Source organism: Nuphar pumila, chromosome 2 (genome assembly GCF_984573655.1).
Source record: "Nuphar pumila chromosome 2, dmNupPumi1.hap1.1, whole genome shotgun sequence".
Lineage (NCBI taxonomy): Eukaryota > Viridiplantae > Streptophyta > Magnoliopsida > Nymphaeales > Nymphaeaceae > Nuphar > Nuphar pumila.
Window position 1 is genome coordinate 124,501,435 of NC_143250.1, and position 16,564 is coordinate 124,517,998.

Genomic DNA, 16,564 nt, shown 5'->3' on the forward strand with positions numbered 1-16,564 from the left:
TTTGTTCAATTAAGATGATATTTATCATATACTAAAAACCCTAAAAACTCACACTTGTTTTGTGTACTTGTGTGTTTGTGCATGGTGTAATCCTATTAATCTGATCTATTGGTGTTCTATACAACTCATTTAATGATGTGTTTAGTGAGTCCTGCCATGAACAACTTGCTTAGTATGAACAATTCCAGTATAACCAAAGAGTATTCGACTCCGCTCGCACAAGTTCATTTAGACAGGTTTATAGATTATTTAGGTACCATTTTTATTAAGATGATATAATAAATCAATGAATTGGGTAGTAATATGGCATGCTTGCAACCAATCAAGTCATGAATTGTTACCATTAAGACTAAATAAAAATTTGTTTTATTTATTTAAAAAGAGCCCATAATATATATTTATTTATTTTTTGAAATACCTCAAAGATCGATCAGTCCCAACCTTGGCAAGGACTAATCTGGGTTTTGACAGGCCTTGGTCAGCTCTGGTCCGACCACGGATCAGTGATTCATCATGATTTCGCAAGCACGCGAAGCCGCGCACACCCAAACCCAATTTCATACACAAAATAAATTCTCTTTAAAAAAAACAATCAGTCCATAGGACTCTTATGATTCAAATAATGGGGTTTAAGTCTGCTAACATTCAATATATTGGTTTACCCCAATTTGGTTTTGAAAAAAAACTCATCTTCATACCAAAATCAAGGTTTTTCTCAAGACCGATTTTGGGTAGTTGCGGGATTAAGACTTATATCAGTCCCAACCTTGTTAAGACTGATATAAGGTTCCAACATAAACCTTAAAACTCAGAAATATGCCCTTGCATACAGACTTTAATCTACATGTATTAGATTAAGACCCCCTACTTCGATTTAATGAAAATGGTTGATGCAAAGATGGAAATTGTTGGCTCTACAACTTCATTTGCACACCACCTTCGAAGTGTGGCTGCAACTCCTTGATCAACCACTCCTCTAATAGAGTTTCAGACTTCCTAACAAAAGTGGAGGAAGACAAGAGGGAAAAGAGAGAGAAGAGAAGAGAGAGTAAAATAGAAAAGGGAGGGAGTGTGAGCTCCTCAGGGTTTTTTTTTTTTCAATCCCCTAACCTTTCAAATCCCCTCTCTATTCCAACCCATTTATTTCTAAAACCAATCTTAAGTTTTATTATTCAATTCCCTTGATTTTTTTTCCATATTTTAACTAGACATATATTACATTTCTAAGTTTTAAAGCTTACATTATATAAACTATAATATATATATATATATATATATATATATATATATATATATATATATATATATATATATAAACATATTGACTTACCTCTTAAAGGGGTTCCAATCGTATACAAGAGGGACCGCTACCATGGGCATCCCCTCTTGTTCCAATACTTTCCAAAAAAAAATATATTCTAGAAACCTTAGATTTTTACATCCTATCTAGATTTTTATTTTTTAGAAAGTTTTGACCTTTACTATTTTTTTGAAAGTTAGATTTTCAGCCACATAATATGGGCCCACTAGGGTGGGTGTATCACCCTAGGGAGTTTCCTTAACAAAAAGCAAAACAAAGTTTCCAAAATTCTATTTAGCTAGTCTTTTTTTTTCTTCTTTCCTTTTTAGCCTCGGTTTATTTTAGAAAACTTAGAGATATTACTTAATTTTGATTTCAAGTAGGTGTTCACTTTACAAATTTTTCAGAATTTTACCAAGTATGAAATGCCACATAAGATGGGCCCACATAAGGGAACGTCCCACCTTATAGACTCCTACAGAATATAAAACTCAGTTAATTACAAATTTTCATTCCACAAAATTCTCTATTTAGAATTTTCTATGAATTTTCATTTTGGATTTTAAAATATCCAATCAAGATCCAATTTTGTTTGAGTTAACCTACATTACATCCATATCCAAACAAAATCTAAATTCACCCAAAATTATACTTGATTTAATTTAAATTAAAATTACCAATTAATTTTATTTAACTTCACTTTTAAATTTGATTATAAATATGAATTTCACTAGAATAAACTTTGATTCTTCATGAGACATATTCAAAATTTTAATTTACCCTTAATTAAAATTTTCACATTTCACTTACATGAAATTTCCATTATTTTTTGAAATATTCTGAAAAATCATAGGTGTTACAATATGTATTGTTGAAAAATGAAGTTGTTAGAAAAGAAATAATAGGATCCTCAACCTGGAGTTTTTCCTCATGGGCCCATAAGTGACCCGGGTCTCGATGAGGGTTCCCTTATCATAAAAAAAGGAAGTCATAAATAAGGTTGAAAAAAAATAGAATTATTTTTCGTTAACAAAAAATTGAGATTATGGTAATAGCATTTGTGAACTAAGAAGAGGATTGGGAAGAAAAGGTAAAAAAACAAAATGTAATTCTAATAATGTGAATATGGCAAAACCTATTCTTAAAGTTGTTGTATCCAAATAGGTATGTGTCTTCACCATGTAGTCTTTGTGGGACATAAGGTTAGATCAAGTTTTTAGCAACCTAATTGGTCAACGGATTGACTTCCTTGAGTTGACAAGATCATCACCTCACCTGATCAAACCAATATGTTTCTACCAAAACTTGGACAAATACAAATTCATTCAGCCAAGACAGTTGTCATGCTCACTAACATCTAGCTATTTGACATATAAATACATTATTGTATCATGTGCATGTTGACATCTAGTTGATTGAGATGTCAACCTGTTATTTGACTGCTCAGCTGGTTGAGGTATAAATTTTTCATATTTACTGGTCATCTCCCACTAATACTTGGATAAACAAGGACCCTGATTTGTTTTTTACAAAAATTAGTGTAACAAAATGAAGTATATTATAGTTGTAACTTAGACGAGCCATATGTTGTAAGTGGCATTTAAAGTTTTATAGGAATTGAAACCATTACTTGTCAATCTCAATCTAACATTATGATTGTTAGCTACTAACGATGGATGAGCAAGATCAAAATATTTTTACATATATGAGTTTGTTGGATGCCTTAATCTATCATCTTTAATACACCCTTCAACATGTCACCTTATTTAGAAAGCAGTCTTTATTGACATAAATAATCTTTGTAACCTTAGAATCAAAGAAAAATATCACAAAGTCTTCGTAGGCACATTGGTAATTTTATTGTAATATGTCTCATCACCTTCACTTTCTTTTCATCTCAAAGTTTTACAGTATACTCATTTATCCCTTTCTCTATTCTCTTTTCAATATAACATGCAATGTTTGGGACATGCATCTATTTTTTATAACTCAATCTTAGTTTCTCAAGGTTTTTTTTCATCTCGTAATAATTCTTAGGTAATTGTATACCAACAGAAAAAACTTCATGTAATAACTCCTACAACATATCAAAAGACTTATTACTCCATTTGTTTATGTATTTCAGATGGAACAAACACACGATAAATGATAGTTTTGTAAACTTCGAGCATTCAGTGTATAATTCTTGTGCACTATCATCTAGCAACCTAAAATACGCATCGTCCTCTGAGCTTTGAACAGTAGCTATGTTATCTACATGATTACCGGCTATCGAATTTAGATATACAGTCATAAGAGGTTAATACACATTCAACATGGGCATTTGATCTTTCATTGCCATACTACATTATTGTGTCGGGCAACTTCTAAGAAATTATTAACTCCTTCAAATAATGATTAAGGTCACTCCTATGAAATAAAGGTTATCGACGACATGACATCATCAACCATTGCATCAAAATTCAATCTTAACTTGCATAAAAGGTAATTAAAAAAATACTTAAAATTACCCTCTAATTTGGATTCAACATTTGTCATCTATAACGTCTGCACTTTTTAAAATATGTGCAGGTTCAAAGATGATTGCCTAACTCGATATTACATACAAAATACTAAACTACTATATACATGTATTCATTGAATTTGGATCCAACTTCTGCCATCCATAACATGCATTCACTAAATTAATTCCAACAATACCAATTAAATTATAAAACACCTAAAATCTTAGTCAATTCTCAAGTAAAAAAGCATATTTAGCATGTGTTCAATAAATAAACCATAAAATAGGTAATTAAAATGTAAAACTCCTAAAATCTAAATCATATATGAGAAAAATATATGTTTAACATGCATTCAATAAATAAATCACAAAATAGATAATTAAAATAGGAAACTCCTAAAATCTAAATCATATATGAAAAAAAATGTATTTAACATGCATTCAATAAATAAATCATAAAATAGACAATTCAAATGTAAAAGCTCTAAAATCTAAATCATATATGAGAAAAAACCATATTTAATGTGCATCTAATAAATAAATCATAAAATATAAAATTAAAATATGAAACCCCAAAAATCTAAATCATATATGAAAAAAAATATATTTAACATACATTCAATAAGTATATCACAAAATAGGCAATTAAAATGTAAACCCCTTAAAATCTAAATCATATATGATAAAAAAATATATTTAGCATGCATTTAATAAATAAATGATAAAGTAGGCAATTAAAATGTAAAACCCCCTAAAATCTAAATCATATATGAAAAAAATACATTTAACATGCATTCAATAAATAAATTATAAAATAAAAAATTAAAATATAAAATCCCTAAAATCTAAATCATATATGAAAAAATACATTTATCATGCATTCAATAAATAAATTGCAAAATAGGTAATTAAAATATAAAACCCCTAAAATCTAAATCATATAAAAAAATGCATTTAGCATGTATTCAATAAATAAATCATAAAATATGCAATTAAAATATAAAACACCTAAAATCTAAATCATATATAAAAAATATATTTAGCATGCATTAAATAAATAAATAACAAAATAGGCAATTAAAATATAAAACATCTAAAATATAAATCATGTATGAAAAAATATATTTAATATATATGCAATAAATAAATTAAAATTAAGTAATTAAATTATATAAACCTTAAAATTAATAAATAAATAATTTTACTTTGTCAACTAACACAACGTGATGGAGACAAACAAGGCCAGAGAGAGAGAGGGCGGGGGAGAGAGAGAGTGAGGGGTGGGGGGGGGGGGTGACAAAGAGGGACGATAAAAGGGGCTAGGGTGAGAGAGAGAGAGAAGAGAGGGTTTGAGAGTTTTCTTCTTCTTTTTTAACATCACTTTACTGGTGTGATCGATAAAAGGGGCTAGAGAGAGAGAGAGAGGGAGGGCAAGTGAAAGTGAGAGAGAGAGAGAAGAGAGGGTTTGAGAGTTTTCTTCTTTTTTAACATCACTTTACTGGTGTGATTTTTTTAGGTCAGTAACCTTTATTACGCTGGCACCATCAAAATCACGTCAGTGATAGCATTATACTGATGCGATCAAATGTCGCAAGTGTATTTCACGCTAGTAAAGATATTTACTTCAGTGACATGAGCGTGTTTCATGCCAGTAAATATCTTTACTTCACTGGCGCAAAATATAACCGCACCAGTAAAGATGTTATACTGACATAATGTATTTCGCACCAGTATAATGTAAATCTTTACTGGTGCGAACATATTTATCACCAGTAAAGATGCTTCATTAATTGCATTACATAAGAAGAGCACCAATAAAAAAGTAATTTCTTGTAGTGTTCGGCTTGTACATTTATGCCCATACCTGAGAATTCGAGTTCAGGTCAGTTAGGCTACAAACCTGACCCATTGACAGCCCTATCCGTGGCAATTTCAAAAATTCTTAATATTGTCATGGTAGTGAAAAAATTAGTCTAGGATTTGATTCCGCTAGGTAAGAACAGTCCATGGGGGACGCTCGATTTGGGCCGATCTAACTGGGACAGGTTTGGGTTGGGATCTGGTTTTCCATGTCAGGTGGGCACATTGGATCCCGGGTCAAGCCATCCTTTTATCCCAACGCTATAATTTCAAGGCAGAAATCAAACATTTCGGCTCCATTTTGACCCACTGAAGGATCTTTCCTACAAATAGCTGCCAGGTGTTCCCCCAGTATAATAGAAACCATGGGCATAAATATCAGTGATATTTTTTCAAATAACAATATTTTTATCACTAGGTTCCCAGAAATCACAGTAATTTAAAGATATTGACTCTTGATGATATACCGATTCTAGAGTCCGGATCGGGTGCACCTGATCGCCTCAGGCCTTGGGCCCCACAACTGAAAGGCCCTGTCCCCAAGATGGAGGACATTCTAGATAGAAGTTTGTTCAATGCTGATGCTCAATCCAGACTCTATATGTATTGGCATTCTAGATAGAAGTGGCAGCAATAAAGGAAGAACAAGCTTGAGACTTTTTTTTCGACGAAGGATCAAGCTTGAGACTTGGAAACACACCTGGATCCACTTGAGTCTGACCTGAACTTGATGCCGTTTGCTGGCCTATAGCCTGAGTGGCGTACCCTGCCACTACTAGTAGACATGCAATTGTTAAATGTGCTTCTGAAAATTTTGGCTCTTTTTAGATGGCAAAGGGCGTTTTGCTTGGTAGAAACTCCTGCGCTGTGTAGATTGGATTGACCCAAAATCCTAGTGACGTGCACGAGTATATTCTTTAGTATATTCTTTTGGACCCGAAAGGTTGAGTTGATATATAAACCAAGTAAGCAACGCTTTGGGAGCACGGGCAGCAGCCATGGCAAAGATCAACTGCAGTATTACAGCTCTTCTCTTTCTCATTTCAGGTAACCTTTGCATTTTCCATTTAAAAACGAAGAGAAAACCATGCACACACACACACACACACACGCGACATCAACAAGTTCCTCTTTTGTTTCAGATATAACAAACTTAAACAAATACCTCTCTCTCTCTCTCTCTCTCTCTCTCTTCTCTCTCTGTGTGCGTGTGTATAAGATGGTGCTTTAAGAATTATTACCCCGCCAATTATTATCTGTCAAATTCACTAGTTATTGTTATTATAGTTTCTACAATTAAGAGAGAGAGAGAGAGGGTGGGATCTTCTCCGTTCGAGGCATGGTTAGATGTTCAGGCCAAGTACTTTATAAAGTACTCAGGCCATACAAAACACAGAAAATCGCTAATGGTTTCAGTGTTTTTTTATGTAAAACACAGACAGGAAATCACTATGTAGGCAGCAATTTTCTATGTAAAACACAAAACACAGAATCACTAGCAGCAATTTTGTGTTTTGTGTGGGGCAAGCACTTCACAAAATACTCGGGCCCTGATCATTGGATCTGCTACACTGTTCAGAGGTGTAAAACGTGCCAGAATCTAGAGAGGAGATCCAATGACCATACCCAGTACCTTACGTCGTACTCTGCCCAGTCACTGCATGCCACACATTCAGTCATTGGGAGGAGGAGGGGATGGTGGAATCAGTGGCTCCAGTATCTGGTTGCTCCTGGTACATAGGCCCTTGCTTTGGGTATTGGTTAAGCATGCACTACTTCATTCATCTACATGATACTTTTTCATTAATCACGTATACTCAATACATGCAGTACAATTTGTTGATATTATTTTTGTTTTGATTTCATTCAGTACAATTTGTCAATATTATTCTTTTGATTTATTATTTTCTCTTTTTGCTGTATGAGAAGGAATGATTATTTCTGGAGGAATAGAAAATGCTGTGGGGGTACACGCATGTCCCCTGTATTGCCTTGATGTACAGTACATGACTTGCCCATCATCAGGTACACACAGGCTGCCAGGAAAGTGCAATTGTTGCCTTGCTCCAAAGGGTTGCACCTTACATCTTACCGATGGAACCCTTGTCAATTGCCCTTGAAACCAAGTATGGCTTCAAAACTGTCAAATAAATATTTCAATAACGTATATGAGATCTTGGAGCTGATAAAACTATGTGAAATCTGTGGTGGACAACACCTTTGATTTGGGTTTTGTATTGTAATAAGCATCATGGTCCAAAATGGTTTGTTCTATTTCACAATTGCATGTATGTGTTAATCAAGAGTAAGTGGACCTTCTCTTCTCCATACAGTTTTTTTTCTTTTGGATTATCAAACTGGGTGATAAGGCCTCCACCCTGTGAGTCTCAGCAAGAAAATAAGCTGCAAACGAGCGAGATATATAGCCGTGTAAAAAAACTTACACTGCCCAATAAGGGGATTTCTTTTCTTAAACGTACTCACTGGCAAAAACCTCTTCAGCATAGTCCAAAGAGGCCTTATACTTCTTCGGCCCTCCCTCCAAAATAGAGTTCACCCAAGAGATCAACCGATGGTTAGTGGCATGAACTGCAACAGTGAGATTTCTGATCATTAAACTCAATGATGGACCTCAATTTCTGGTAGAACAAGATCAGAGTTCCTTCTAATCACTACAGCTCTTAAGTAGCCCAAGCTGTTCCTGCAAGCATAAGCAATTAAGAGAGAGTCACCCTTTGTAGTCGTAGCCAGCTGCATATCTAAAATCCCCTGATCCGGAGGATCCTAAGGGATAGTGATACCATATTTGCACCAATATTTGATAGCAGTTCTTTCATTTTCTGACTAGCTCAATTTAAGGTAGTTTTCATTATAGGCAGCCCATACGACTTGAACTATTTTACCGGTTGAGTTAGGTAAATTGTCTTTAGCGATCCTGTTCTTCCTAACCCAATTCTTCCAAATCACAATATGAAAGTTCAGAGACCAACATTACTGTAACCATTGTAGCTTAATCTTAATGATGTTCCACCATTGAAGTTCCTATACAAGAATTCTCAGCAAAAGAATGAGATCAGTCAAAGTGACCCATAACTTGCCGCAATAATGCTCTTACTGTAGTGCACTCAATAAACAGTTGGCGATTACTTTCCTCTGTTGGATTTAACGTGAAGAGTATTCCAAGGCACCAAATGTTGAATACAAAAAACAGAGCATTAAAAGAAAAACACACTCAAAACAAATATTTCATTTCATACTTAAAAACAAAACTTGATTACATAATATAGGAAAGCAAATCATAAAACGTGGATGGACCACTTCCAACTTTTTAGACAACACATCCACTTTACCACAAACACATCTACTTTATCACATGTCTAACCTTTCTAAAAAGACGTTGGCCATAATAGCTAAAAGAACTCCTAAAACATAGCTAAACATAATCCCACGATTCCTACAAATCAGCCCACTAAGAACTACCAACCCAATTACATTGGATTCTTCAACACACAAATAGCCCCCCTTGATGCGAAAACTTAGACACTCCTAATGACATCCTAACTCAAAGTAGGACATGTTTGTCTTTCCACAAGTTCAGATAACTTGTTCTGCAGTGGAGCATCACCTGCAGACATTTCTAGGCCCTCAGAACAAACATAGCTACTTGTTAGGTAGCGAAAAGCCAGACTAACCAGAACATCCTCAGCTATTGCTTTTGCCTCTTCATGCCAATATCTATCCATTACCATCCCTCTATACTCAATCTTCTTTGCTCTTGCAGAAAAACAAAGACCAAAAACTCTCAAAGAATCACTTTTATACAGAACCAACCACCTTAAAATTTAACCCTCACTCACTCTTCTACAGAACCAATTCTCACATAAAAATATTCCCTCCTCCCACAAACATCTCAAGAAACAACCAAAAAGAAAACAAAGAAAATAAAAAGATCCACCAACAAATGATCACAAGAAGCTAAACCAATCTCCTAGAAACAGAATCCCCCTTCTCTAAATAATAAAATAGACCCCCACCAAAAAATAAATAGAAATACGATATGATAAACGCAAACGAATAACTAATTTCCGATTTTTTTTTCCTTTTCTTCAACTAAATCTATCAAGTACACCATGAACAATTTACTAAAGTTTCCAAAGCAGAATTCTTTCCTCCCCCAAGACCAAACTAAAAAGGAAGAAATAAAGCACAATAAGGAATACCCACAAACCTGAAAGTTTTTCTCTGCGCTGCACCTGCGTTGAGAAAGAGAAGAGAGAGAGAGAGAGGGAGAGAGAGAGCAGTTACGGCTGTCACGATTTCAGCTAACTTGTGTATTTAAGTTACATTACAGTTTGGGTCCGGGTCTGGTGTATCCAGACCCGATAAATGAAAAAATTGTTACATGGTTACGTTACATGTTACATGGATTGGGTACATGGATCGGGTCAGATCCTACGCTTTTCACCCCCCCTCAAGTTGATTATGGTTTTGAACCATGAACAACTTGATTTTAAGCATCCAAAAGCGGTCCTTGGTTAACCCTTTGGTAAATATGTCTGCAACCTGTCTTTCAGTGCTGACAAACTCAAGCTCAATCTTTTTTTCTTCAACCTTCTGTCTCACAAAGTGTTGGTCGATCTCAATGTGCTTGGCACGACTGTAATGTACTGGACTGAAAGACATGTTGATGGCACTTTGATTGTCACAGAGCAAGGTAGGAGATCTTTTCTCCTACTTCAGTTAGAAGATGCCTGATCCATGTGACTTCGGCAGTGGCAGCAACCATGGATCTATATTCAGCCTCAGTGCTTGATCTATCGATAGCTTTTTGTTTTCTACTGCTCCAAGAGACTAAATTTCTTCCAATGAAGGCACAATATCCTGATGTAGATCTTCGTTCGTCAGGATCCCCTGCCCAGTCTGCATCACAGTATACAGTAATTTCGTGCTCGTCTTGGCCATATGACTGTGGTAAATATATCAATCCATCTCCAATAGTCCCTTTCAGATATCGAAGGATCCTCTTGACTGCTTCCATATGTCCAGCACGTGGCGCATGCATAAATTGAGACACTTGATTGACTGAATAAACAATATCAGGTCTAGTGAATGTGAGGTATTGTAACATTCCTATTATGCTGCGATACCTGGTGGGGTCATCACACAGATCTCCATCATGAGCGCTAAGTTTTTGATGAAGTACACTCGGAGTTCCCAGAGGTTTGCACTCTTTCATGTCTGCCTTGCTGAGAACGTCTACGGTGTACTTGTGTTGAGTGAGTGTCAAGCCATGAGCCTGGTTATCAACTTCTACACCAAGAAAATAGCGTAGAATTCCAAGATCTTTCATTTTGAACCTTTGACCTAATAAGTCTTTTATTTCTTGGATGTGGTCCGCAGAATTTCCTGTGATGATAATATCATCGACATAAATTAATAATAGAGTGGTCACAGGCGGGCTTTTAAAAATAAACAATGAGTGGTCCAGCATGGAACGTGAAAATCCATGTTTTTGAATCTCTAGCGAGAAGCTATCAAACCAAGAGCGAGATGCTTGCTTCAGGTCTTAGATGACTCTTTTTAGCTTGCATACATGGGTTTTACAATTTTGTTCTTGATATCCAGGGGGTTGTTCCATGTATACTTCTTCCTTCAAATTCCCATGTAAGAATGCATTTTTTACATCAAACTAACTCAAATTCCATCCATGTTCAACAGCCAGGGAGATGATGATTCGAATCATTCCCATTCTTACAACCGGACTAAAAGTCTCATCATAGTCTTGCCCTGCTTCTTGAGTGAATCCTTTTGCTACAAGCCTTGCCTTGTATCGTTCAATGGTTCCATCTGGCTTGTACTTGATTTTGTAGACCCATTTGCATCCGACAACATTTTTATCAGGTGGTCTGGGAACAACTTTCCATGTTCCACATTCATGCAAGGCTTGCATTTCATCGATCATGGCTTCTACCCATTTCATAGAAGCGGCTGCCTGATAATACATGATGGGCTCTTCCTCCTTGTCCTTATTGATGGCAGTTAAAAACAGTTGAAGATCCAAGGAAAAGTTGTTATGACTGACCCACCTGTCAATAGGATGTCGTATGCGGTTTGATTTTCTGGTTGCAAGAGTATGAGAAGACACAGGATTGGCGACTGAGACATGATCTGAATGGCTTGATGTTGTCGGTCTCTGTCTAGAATAGACAATACCTTTGTATCTGCCAGGTACTTCCTCTGCATTCTGTGACCCCGACGTCCCAGTGTTCACAAACAGCTCTCCTTCTTGTTGCACACAGTCTGAGGAACATGCTTCATTGGAGCCAGCAAAAAATTCTGAGCTCAGCCAAGGATAATAAATTTCAGTTGGCATATTCGTTGTGTTAGCTCCGTGATCAAAATTTTGTTCATCAAAGACAACGTTTCTTGAGGTTCTGATGCATTTGTTGGTGGGATCATAACACCTATATCATTTGTAGTCATATGCATATCCCACAAATCTGCACTTTTGGGCCTTGTCTTGAAACTTGTTTCTCAGGAACTGATCGATATGTACATAGCAGACACATCCAAAAACACGCAGATCATAAAAACTAGGATGAGTTCCAAAAAGACAGTGATAAGGAGACTTATTTTCTAGAACAACCATAGGCAGTCTATTTATCACAGGCACGGCAGAATGAAAAGCTTTTGTCCATAGGTTGATGGGAAGATTGCTGTCATGAAGCATACTCATGGCACTTTCAACGATATGCATGTGTTTTCGTTCAGCAATTCCATTTTGTTGAGGGGTGTGAAGACAGGACACCCTTCTTCCTATTTCGTTATTTTGAAGAAAAGAAATAAAATCACGGGATGAGAATTCCCCACCTCCATCACATTGGAAAAATTGAATGGACTCAGAAATTTGATTTTTGACAAGGGAAAGAAAATTTTGAAACAAAGAGAAGACTTCCGACTTTTTTTTTATGAAATATATCCAAGTGTATCGAGAATAGTTATCAACAAATATTAAATAGTATTTGCTTCCAGATCCAGAGGCAATTGGAGCGGGTCCCCATACATCAGAACATATTATCTCAAAAGGTTTTGAAGCTCTCTTATTAATGGAATGAAAAGGCAATACATGACTCTTGCAGGAAAGACAACTGGAACATTTGTGACTTTTCTCATCCCTATTGAGACTTTCTTTCGGAATGAGATTATTAGATACAAGTTTCTCAATAAAATGACTCCCACAATGTGTTAACCGACTATGCCATAAGAATGGCTTATTACATTCAGAAATACTAAAAACATTAGTAGAAGAGGATGAACACGACTCTAATGAGGGCTTGGAATTCAGGTGGACAGGGCGAACAACATGACAATGAGCTTCTTCAAAGACATACATATTGCCTCGTCTCTTTCCTTCAGCGAATGTTTTTCTCGTGCGTAGGTCCTTGACCTGCACAGAGAAGAGAGTGAATTCAACTGAAGCATTATTATCATCAATAAGTTTGGAAACAGAGACAATATTTTTCTTAATGTCAGGAGCATGAAGAACGTCTGAAAGAGTAAGAGTGGAATATGACATGGGAATGACAGTTTTTCCAACATGAGAAACAGGATGGTGGGATCCATCTCCAGTGACAATCTTATTTTTTCCAAAATAAGGAATGGGATTAGAAATTTTACCTGCATCACCTGTCACATGAGTCATTGCCCCTGAGTCGACAAACCAAGTACCTTTATCACTCTGCTTCAATTTCAACTCTGACAAGGCAGATATTAGCAGATCTTTAATCTCTCCACTATTTGATAACTTCCTTTTGTTTTCTGTCTGTGGACCCTTTCCTTTATTCTTTGGATTATGCCAACAATTCGCTTTGATATGCCCCTTTTTGTTACAAAGGAAACAAGTAGGAATGGTTCTTGATCCCTGCGCATGAGCTGACGTATTTGGAGTGAGATGCAGACCACGCCCTTCGTGTCCACTGCGCCCTTGTCCTCGTCCTTGTCCTCTACCATAAGTCACTCCTGTGGCAAAAACTTCTTGGGAATTTGTGTGAATGTGAGATTCCTCATAGAACCCTTTCAGAGTCATCTCATACTGAATCAATTTTGCTCGCAACTCATTAAATGTAGGAAGGGCAGGGAGACACAATAGTGAAGTGACGATCATATTGTAGTCAGATCCCAATCCACTCAGAGTCTGTTGCACCATATCACTGTCACTCACCGTGCATCCTATAACTGCAAGTTGGTCTATGATAGTCTTCATCTTGTTTAGATATTCCATGATGGTCATGGAATCTTTTCTCAGCATTTGAAATTCCCTCTTGAGAAAAACCATTCGTGCCTGCGAAACTTGTGAATATGTTTGAACCAATTTTTTCCAAAGTTGCAGAGCAGTACAATTGTCGGGAATTACAACAAGGACCTCTTGGGACAAGGTGGAAGTGATATATGCAACCACCGACTGATCTTTCCTTTCCCAGTTGAGGTACTCTACATTCTTGACATACACAATTGAACTTACTCCTTTGTCATCTTTTCTTCTCTCGTAACAAATTCGAGTGGAGCGAGAGTGGTTCCATCAAGGTGACCTAAGAGACCTTGACTCCTTATAAAAGGAATGATTTGTCTCTTCCAAATCAAGAAGTTTGAGGTAGTTAACTTTTCAAAAACGAGTTGAGTGAGAAAACTTGAAGAGAGATTGGATGAAGAGGAATGAAGATCCATGAAGAAGAGCTTTAACAAAAAAAGGAACCCCTTTTTGTGTTACCAGAGTACCCACAGAGTGCTCAGTCTGCAGCCAAAGAGGTTTGCTGACTTTTTTTTTTTTTGACGACTGAGAAACTCGAAAATTGGCGACCAGAGGCTGTCAAAAGAAATGCAGACTGTATTCCAAGATTGAGTTTTTTTTTTTTTACTTTTGTAAGGTCGGATATTTAAGTAATGAAAAGAAATTCAGACTGTAATTTTAATGTGGAAGCAATGAGGAACGGAAGAAAAGAATAGAAAAAAAAATCCAGACTATATTTTCAAAGTGGATCCCACTCGTAACAGTCAAAAGGAATATAATACGAGAGAGGGATCCCACTCATAACAGTCAAAAGGAATATAATACGAGAGAGGGGTTCTGAGAGTCGACTCAAAAGAAGTTGTCACACAGCAGGCTGGACATCAAAGGGGTTTAGAATCCCAGATTTGATGTCGCAGGTCTGCCCCGAAAGCACGATCAGACTTGGATATCCAGCCCAGTAGAAGAAGGGATATCGTGAACCAGAATAGGGGATATCGTGAACCAGGTTTCACGTGATTCCCTTACGTGAACAGCTTAGGGATTCACGTGAGGCGTGAATCCACTAAACAGGAGAAGAAAAGACTGAAGAAAAAAAAAGAAAACGAGAGATGGAAATTGGGGATGGAGGTAGAGAAAAAAAATCTAAAGAAGAAAAGAAGATGGGAGATGAACGAAACCTCAAACCTTTGATCTGTCGTACCTTTGGAATCCCCTTCGACCCCAAGATGGATCTATGGCTCTGATACCATGAAAGTTTTTCTCTGCGTTGCACCTGCGTTGAGAAAGAGAAGAGAGGGAGAGAGAGAGCAGTTACGGCTGTCACGATTTCAGTAAATGAAATCGTGACCTAACTTGTGTATTTAAGTTAGGTTACAGTTTGGGTCCGGGTCTGGTGTATCCAGACCCGATAAATGAAAAAATTGTTACATGGTTATGTTACATGTTACATGGATTGGGTACATGGATCGGGTCAGATCCTATGCTTTTCAAAACCAAACCTCTCAGCGTTACCTTTCCTCTCCTTATATCCAACTAAATGTCAAACAGAATTTCGGTAACACACTCAATACAGAACATTTGCTCATTCCCCACCGAGCAAAACACGAATCTATCCACGAATTCACAATTCTAACCCAACACCATCACCAAAAAACGAAATAAAGGGAAAAAGAAGAAGATGGTGGTTTCAGAAACTGAAGAACTCACCTCAGATGAGGATAAAACCAGAGTTTCTCCCAAGAAACTCGAAAACTCAGTTTTCAAAATTCTTACTAGGACTCAACGTGAGGAACCTCGATGCCCGCGTGATTGACCCGGCGAAGGCAATCGAGCGGCTCCACAACAGGATCTCCATGCTGCAAGCGGTCTCCGAGCTTCGGATCCCGTTGGAGAGCGAGACCTTCGGCATCCCCAAGCAGATCGTCATCTACGACACCGAGACACTGAAGACGCTCGTCGGCCTCGAGTACCCGGTGATCGCAAAGCCTATGGTGGCGAACGGGAGCGCAAAGTCGCACAAGATATCGCTCGTCTTCAACCCGGCGGGGCTCACTAAGCTGAAGCCCCCACTGGTGCTGCAGGAGTTCGTAAACCATGGCGGGGTCATCTTCAAGGTGTACGTCGCTCGTCTTCAACCCGGCGGGGCTCACTAAGCTGAAGCCCCCACTGGTGCTGCAGGAGTTCGTAAACCATGGCGGGGTCATCTTCAAGGTGTACGTCGCTTGCGGGGAGGGGTACTATGAGTCGATGGGTCTCTGAGAGAGCATGATGCCCCCCCGAGCTTCGTGGAGGAGATCGCAAGGGGGTGCGGAGGGCGATGGGGCTCAAAGTGGCATGCCCGTCGAGACGAAATGAACGTTCCCCTCATCCTTGTTACTTTTGTAACAGGGGGGGTGGAACGAAAAGATCATGTTTATAAGGACGCGGTGGACGCGCGGAACGCCGTCCGTCGCATCCAGCGTTTGTTGAAAATCATCATTCTCAGCGAGATTTTCGTCTGAATCACGTTGGGAACGGCGCATCAAGCATACCCTTATGCTACAAAGATTAACAATCCATCTCTAAAACAATCTTGAAGGTAGATAAATAGGAGTTTCGCTAGCATGATAGTAGT

At 37.3% G+C, this 16,564-nt stretch overlaps 1 protein-coding gene and 1 long non-coding RNA gene across 2 annotated transcripts; one reads left to right on the top strand and one right to left on the bottom strand.

The window, feature by feature from the left end:
- Positions 1–6,563: 6,563 nt before the first annotated feature.
- Positions 6,564–7,937, top strand: LOC149847001 (serine-type endopeptidase inhibitor). The gene is made up of 2 exons (XM_089998249.1): positions 6,564–6,710; positions 7,593–7,937. The coding sequence occupies exons 1-2, from the start codon at positions 6,662–6,664 to the stop codon at positions 7,781–7,783; spliced, it is 240 nt and encodes a 79-aa protein (XP_089854375.1). The 5' UTR covers positions 6,564–6,661; the 3' UTR covers positions 7,784–7,937.
- Positions 7,867–15,828, bottom strand: LOC149847002 (uncharacterized). The gene is made up of 2 exons (XR_016430581.1): positions 15,445–15,828; positions 7,867–9,891 (listed from the first exon to the last, which is right to left on the bottom strand). It is a non-coding gene; the product is annotated as an uncharacterized LOC149847002 (long non-coding RNA).
- Positions 15,829–16,564: the final 736 nt, after the last annotated feature.